The sequence below is a fragment of the Callorhinus ursinus genome, unplaced genomic scaffold (genome assembly GCF_003265705.2).
Source record: "Callorhinus ursinus isolate GAN/ISIS: 27379988/994484 unplaced genomic scaffold, GSC_fseal_2.0 scaffold10, whole genome shotgun sequence".
In the NCBI taxonomy this organism is placed as follows: domain Eukaryota; kingdom Metazoa; phylum Chordata; class Mammalia; order Carnivora; family Otariidae; genus Callorhinus; species Callorhinus ursinus.
In genome coordinates, this window is record NW_027397072.1 from 80,014,892 (window position 1) to 80,022,662 (window position 7,771).

At 34.1% G+C, this 7,771-nt stretch overlaps 1 protein-coding gene across 1 annotated transcript in view; it reads right to left on the reverse strand.

The window, feature by feature from the left end:
• LONRF2 (LON peptidase N-terminal domain and ring finger 2) overlaps positions 1–7,771 on the reverse strand; it is a 44,917-nt gene that overhangs the window by 30,834 nt on the left and 6,312 nt on the right. The window contains exon 2 of the mRNA XM_073897855.1: positions 3,371–3,489. Within this exon, the coding sequence (XP_073753956.1) occupies positions 3,371–3,489 (119 nt within the window). The remainder of the gene's footprint in view (positions 1–3,370; positions 3,490–7,771) is intronic.

The window sequence follows — 7,771 nt, forward strand, 5'->3', positions numbered from 1 at the left end:
AACTATTGTAACAGTATTATTTTTAAAATTTCATTTTTATAATTGTTTCTTGTTGGTGAGTAGAATATGACTGGTTTCACTTTTGCATACCGCCTTGTATCCTGCAAGCTTTTTGTAAATTTCTTGAGATTTCCTCACAATTATGTCAACTGTGAATAGACAGTATTGCATTTTCCTTTCCATTATTTCTTTTCTTTTTTGTTTTTGGTTTTGTTTTACCATTCTGGCTAGTACCTCCAGTATCTTATTGTGGTAAAAGCAAACACCTTTTATTTTTCTTGGTCTTAGCAGAAAGGCATTCCATTTCCTACCATTCAGTATGACGTTTGCTGTAAGGGTTTTCATAGACAGTGGTTTTCAGATTGAGGAAGGCCCCTGCTATTTCTAGTTCATACAAAGTTTTTAACATGGAGGGTGTTCAATTTTATCAAGTGCTTTATCTTCATTTATTGCATTTTTTCAGTCTGTCAATACAAATTGATTTTCAAATGAGATGATGAGAGGTATCAATGTAAAGTTTGTTTGTTTGTTTAAAGTTTTTTGCCTGGTTTTGTTATCACACTAATGCTGTTCTCATATAATAAGTGTTCCCCCTTTTCTGTTTTCCAGAAGAATCTTTGAAGGATTGGCATTATTTCTTCCTAAATGTGTGATAGAATTCATCAGTAATTCCATCTGGTCCTGATATTTTGGAGGGGAGGGTGGTTAACTACAACTTCAATTTCTCTAAAGAAAGATAAAGCTATTGAAGTTCTCTATTTCTTCTTGAATGAACACTGGTAGTTTGTATATTTCAAGGAGTTTGTTAACTTCTAGGTTGTTGAATGTACTGGTATAAATTTGTTCATAAAATGGTTCCTTTTTTAACCTTTTAATGTCTGTAGGATATATAGTGATATCTCCTCTTTCATTCCTGATATTAGTAATCTGTACCTTTTCTCTTTTTTCCTGATTAGTCTTGTGAGGTATATAAATTTCACTGATCTTTTCAAAACAGGTTTTGTTTCATTGACTTTTCTTTATTGTTTTTCTGTTTTCTATGTATTGACTCCTATCTCATATTATTTCTTTCTACTTACTTTTATTTTAATTTGCTCTTCTTAGTTTTTTAAGGAGGAAACAGATCACTCTTTTGAGAACTTACTTCTTTAATAATTTACTAATGTTATAAATTTCTCTCAAAGAATGGTTTTAGTTGCATATGATGAATTAGATGTAATGGGCTTTTATTATCAGTGATTTCAAAATAGTTCCTAGTTTCCTTTGTGATTTCTCCTTGGTTCCATGGATTTTTAGAGGTAATCTAATTAAATAACAAGTTTAAGGATTTCCTGGATGTTTTATTATCATCAATTACTCTTTTCATTCTATTGTCAGAGAGCATACTCTTCAAGATTTCAATAATTTGAAATCTATTGAGACTTATTTTACCAGGATAGGATTCTATGAGCATTAAAAAGCACAGGTATGCTTACCCATTTGAATAAGATCAAACTTATCACATGCCTATTTATATTTCTGGATATGGGCAAATATTTTGTTAGCACTTACTTATCTCCATTTGCACCAAAAGCTGTGAATCAGTATCAGCCATGACAGATGGCTTGAAAGGATAGTTTGCTTGGACAAAACACACTGGTATAGTAGTCCCCAACTGAAGACTCGAAGTTGGTTCCACAAGTGCTTCCGTATCATCTCAGCCACAGTTGGACAACTTCATCCTTCCCTCAGTCCTTTCAACTTACTTTCCAATGTTGCTTCTGCCCTAATCCTTTAGTTATAACATTAACCTGGAAACAAATTTCTATCCTACATTACCTTAAATTGATTTATCAGGGTATACTTCCACTAAAGCTGTTCTTCACTAGGCATTATCAAGAATTGAGGTCCATAGATTTGCAATAAACACTAAAGACATAACCCAAATCCCAAAAGCTAATAATTCATTTGCTGGTTCTCTTACAGTTAAAGTTCTCGATGTAACTTTGTAGTAACTAAGCCTGTCTTTCTTTTTTTAAAGATTTTATTTATTTGACAGAGACAGCACAAGTAGGCAGAGAGGCAGGGAGAGGGAGAGGGAGAAGCAGGCTCTCTACTGAGCAGGGAGCCCGACATGGGGCTCGATCCCAGGACCCTGAGATCATGACCTGAGCCGAAGGCAGCCGCTTAACCGACTGAGCCACCCAGGCACCCACTAAGCCTGTCTTTCATCACAGACACACTGCCAAGTTTTTACCTCAAAAAATCAGTACTGTGGAGAAGAAACTAGCCTCATAGGGCAATACAGCCTCATAGGGCAATGCAATTTCTGTCATTCAGAAATACTAAACTTATAATTCATAACAATTAAGGCTCAATCATTACTGACAGAAATTACTTTAGAAGATTAATAGATCAAGGGATAGGAGAAAAGTCATCAGAAAAAGGAAGAGCAAATATTTTTAGTGAAGCAAGCAAGCAAAAAACAGATTTCTGGGCTTGGTCCAACAAACATTTGTTTCCCATCCTTAGGCTCATCCCCAATTCCAATTTAACACTTAATCTAAGCTGAAAACATTTTTCTTTTGAAGAATGGAAGGTTGGATAGAAGGAAGGAAAGAAGTCCATCTTTTCTATTAACATGGGTTAATGCCTCTTCAATGTTTCTAAAACAAAAATGATAAACAGTAATAGAGAGGGACAAAATATTTTTACTTACTAGCTAATAGAGCATGTGATCCATGTTAATTTCATTACAAGTTCATTAAAACTTTAAAATCTCTTTTGGGTTTTAAAATCCAGAGATTCATGAAAAAAAGCTACAACTTTTATTGTTTCGCTTCTTAATCTTCAGTGACAACTTAAGCTATCATTACTATTTTAACAAAGCTTATTTTGTGTCATCACAGAAAGAAATATTAGACCTTTCCAACACAGACTAAAATTATCCCAAAATACATACAAAACATTCATCCTTTCACTAACAACATTCGTATGTTCCATGCATATTAGGGCCCAACTGTTAATCATGATTATTATATGATCTTACTAACGTGTAATTTTAAACATTTCCCTTTACTCACAAATTATACAATTTTATCATTGTGTTTATGTATTTATTTGTTTACTAAAAAGGCATATTATTCAGCTAAATATCTCCTAAAAGTAATCTAAATTAGTGTTTCTTAACTAAATCCCATTGGGAGACTTTTTGGTCTTTTAAACTGAGTTGGTTTATTATGAAGTGGATTGCTACATTTAGACTACTATCATGAGGGAAATGTACACTGTGTGTAGGTACCTAATCACAATCATCTTCATTTATTCTTAAGAAAATCCCATAAACTTACATTTATTATCTCCAAAGCCAACCAATACCTTAGTCAAATACCTTAGTCAAGAAAGGTTCATTCTGACAAACGGCATTGGCATCCTGTAGAGCCTGCTCGTAGTTCTTCATGGTTAAATATAACTCTGCTCGCAGCAGCAATAATGAATTATCTCTAGGAGCTGAAAGACATGGGCAAGAGAAAAAAATTAAAATGACTACATTTAAAAATAAATCTTTAAGTCACTAAGAATATTAAATTGGAAAATAAACATAAAGGCAAAATAAATACTCCCTCAAATCATATGTGGTTTAATAGCTTGAGAAGTATATTTTACATAGCTTCTCTCAGGAAAACAGAAAGAGTATTAACATGACTTCAAAACGCACCAAGAAAAACAGACTGCCGAACACACTAGGCACAACATTATCTGCAATAATAATGAGTAAATGCTGAATAATCTTAATGCTATAACTAGGTATTAAAAATGAAAAGATTTAAAATAACTTTCTTGAGGGGCGCCTGGGTGGCTCAGTGGGCTAAGTGTCTGCCTTCAGCTCAGGTCATGATCTCAGGGTCCTGGAATTAAGTCCCGCATCGGGCTCCTTGCTCAGTGGGGAACCTGCTTCTCCCTCTCCCTCTCCCTGCCAATCCCCCTGCTTGTGCTCTCTGTCAAATAAATAAATAAAATCTTTAAAAAATAAATAACTTTCTTGAAAGTATACAAGGAAATTCATACTCAAGAAACAAAAGAATGTATAATTTGTTTTCTTATACAACTGCATGGATGTGGACTTATCATCATAAATGTACCTACAGTATGTTCTCTTAAGTGAGAAAGGAAAGGGAAAAAAATTTCCTCAAACAGAAGAGAGCTTGAGAACTGCTCATATGAGACTATGGAGATAAGCTTCGCTACATAGAAGCCAAGAGTGACTCTATGAGCTGATAAGTAGTATGTGAAGTCCTTGACTTGGCAAGGTACCATGGAAAGGTGACAAAGCCAGAGCTTATGAAAGCAGAACCATCACAGCCATTTTCATCCTGCTGGGACCTGGTTCACTCTACCTACGCTCATTGCAGGATCTTTCCAATAGAGCTACAGCATGCATTTTAATTGATAAATAGTCTAAGTACCTAATGTGTTCTTATTTCTCTACCTAATACCCATTTCAGTTTGCTCCAGAACCTAGACCTTGACTCTCTTTCAAACTAGCCACTTGGTACTTTCCAAATGCCACCACGTCTAGTTTATGTAGGGAAGTGGGCAAGTGTGCATAATAGAACTCATGCAAAAGGATATTACATCAAGACATGGGGGCGCTACTTATGACTCTGTTATTGCTCCATATGTGTAATAGAGAGATGGTCTGACAAGGAAAAAAGGTGGGAAACGAGCAAAGATATGGCAGAAATGGAGAATCTAACAATAAACGTTGAATCTTTTAAAATGACATGGACTGGTTAGAGTAAGGATCAACAACTTTTTTCTGCAAAAAACCAAACAGTAAGTATTTTAGGTTTTGTAGGCCAGGAAGAAACTTGAGGATATTGTACAGGTACTTATATAACAAGAAAACAAATTTTCACAAAATTTTTATTGGCAAAATTTAAAAATAACTAATAATTTAGTACTTTTTTGTAATACAGTTCTACTAATTAGAAGAATGGAATTCTTTGGGGGAAGGGACAACATTTTCCTTAAAGTTCAAAGTTAGTGTCCCCTATCATCAAAATAAATTGAAAATGTTCATGTGCTGGTTATGATCTGTAATGAGATTTTATGTTTTTCATCTTGGAATATGAAATACGATGTCAATTCACAAGCATATGATTTTAAATTGAGCATTTTATTGCTTATAAGTTCTTTATAGAATTCTACTAGATTCTTCTCATATTTGTCTGTAGTATGTCATATAGTAAACATAATTACAGATTAATCATTTCCAACTGAAGACTAAGTAAAAGTTCCTCAAATGCACAATTAAATACATTTTCAAATACAGAAATAAACTTTATAGAGACTTTTGGAAATCCCAAAAACAAAATGCTGCTAGAACTATAGTTTGAGCTTGAGAAATACACCTGCTGCAAATGGGGTGAGAATGAAGATCTCCCACCTTGTTCCTACTTTGCCAAGAGTTGATTCTCTTGAATCCTCTAAACAACCGTATCATGTGAAAACAATCAGCTTTGACTCTGGCATGCGAGGTTTTATTCCTTGTGTTTCTTTTCATTCCCACATTGAAGTAACAGTGGTGATAGCAGACATTTTTCTTCTCTTATTCTTGAATTTAAAAAAGGAAATGTGGAATGTTTTAACATGAAATATGTTTACTGTAAGCTCCTGACAGAGGATATTTATCAAATTAGTTAAGTTTCTTTCTATTCCTAGTTTTCTAAGAAGGCATTATAACAAGTGGGTGCTGAATTTTATAATATGCTCTTTCAGCAGGAGAGAGATTACTTGGAGTTTATCTCCTTAAATCTGTCCTTATAGGGAATTACATTGAACAATTTGCCTAATACCGAAACATCCTCATATTCTTGGGATAAGCTCATCTTGATCTTAAGTCTTACTATATTGCTGGATTCAGATACTAAGAAATTTAACTAAGATTTTGGCAACTATGTAGATAGTAAGACTAGCCTGTAATTTTTTTCCTGTCAAAGCTTAGTTGATTATAGTATCAAAACTACACTAATCTTATAAAACTAAATGAAAAATGTCCCATATCTCTCCACGATCTGAAATAAGATGAAAATTAATCTGCCTTGAAAGCTTGTTAAAATTTGCTTGACCTTAGGGTCTTTTTCAAAAGAAAAAGCCCTGAGTAGCACTTCTATTTTGTTTGTGGTTATTGGCCAATGTCAGGCTTTTACTTCTTCTTGGGTCAATTTTGATAATTTATAGTTTCCTTAAAATTGTCCTTTTTATATAGGCTTTAAAATCTGTTATGTTCTTTTATATCTGCAATTGTGCTTCTTTTTCATTCCTGATCCTAATTGTGCTTTGCTTTTTCTTCATCACATTTGCCAAACATGTTTCTTTTATTGGTCTTTGTAATGAACCAGCTTCTGACTTCTTAACCAACATAATTTTTTTCTGTTTCACTAATGTTTTCTTCATTATCTCTTTGCTTACACTTGTGTTAGCTTAACTGATCTTGACAAAATTTTTGGAGTTAAAAACACTCTTCATTTACATTTATTTTTAATCATTCTTCTCTAATGAAGGCAGTTAAGCCTCTACTCCTCACATTCTAAAGGCTACTTTTACTGAAGTCCAAAACAGTCACTTCCCATCCAGACACTGAATGAATCAAACTGTTTTCTTTGTTGACTTCCACCATCTAGCAATCCATTTATGAAGCCAGAACTTCATAATTTAATCTTTTAAAACATTTCAAATAAATCTCTACACATTTCCTAAGCATTAAGCCTTAAGCTTAATAAAACTGAATTTATGGAGGAATCACAAAAAATAAATGGAAGAGATAAAGCACCTTAAAATTATTTGTGGGGAGACAGCTTATGGAAGAAAAACACACGTGTGCACCTTCCAAGAAACTGACAAAAATATCCAAACAGTTGATCAATTAACCCTGTATGGGGAAAGGAGTCAGAGTACAGTTTGAGAACCAGGCTTTGTGAGGAAAAGAAGAGATAGTCTACTCTCTACATTTGTGTTTAATCAAAGACTGTTCTCCTCCAACTGCAACCCAGGGTCATTGTCATGCTGGGAGCTAGAGTTACAACTGTAAGATCTGTCAAATGAGTGGGCAGTGATGAGAAGTAGAGAACTGTACAAGTGTTATTTATGAAGAGTTGAATGACTTGATACACAAAGCAATGTCAGCTAAGTAGTGGTCCTGGTGAATAGAAAGAATAAATGGCAGTACTCCTCATGGTTTATTTGTTCAAAATGATGTAGGCCTTACAAAGTCAAGGCTACAAATCATAAATGTGTATCTTGAACTTTTATATACATATACACCTGAGTGATCACTACCCAGATCAGGACCTAAGAAAGCTCCTTTACACTTTCCCAGGTAGTACACCTTTCCTAAAGGTAACCACCATTCTGACTTCTATCAACATGAATTACTTTCACCTGTTTCTGAACTTATACATGGGGTTATATGAATAGAATGTACTCTTTTGTATCTGTCACCATCATTCTGTGAGATTTCTCCATAGTGCTGTATGTCTCTCTTTAAAAAAAAAAACAAAAACTGCTGCCTATGGAAAGAGCCAAGATGTCCATCAACAGATGAATGGATAAAGATGTGGTATAGATATACAATGCAATATTATGCAGCCATCAAAAAACCCTGAAATCTTGCCATTTGCAACGACATGGATGAAACTAGAGGGTATTATGCTCAGCGAAATAAGTCAATCAGAGAAAGACAAGTATCATATGATCTCACTGATATGAGGAATTCTTAATCTCAGGAAAC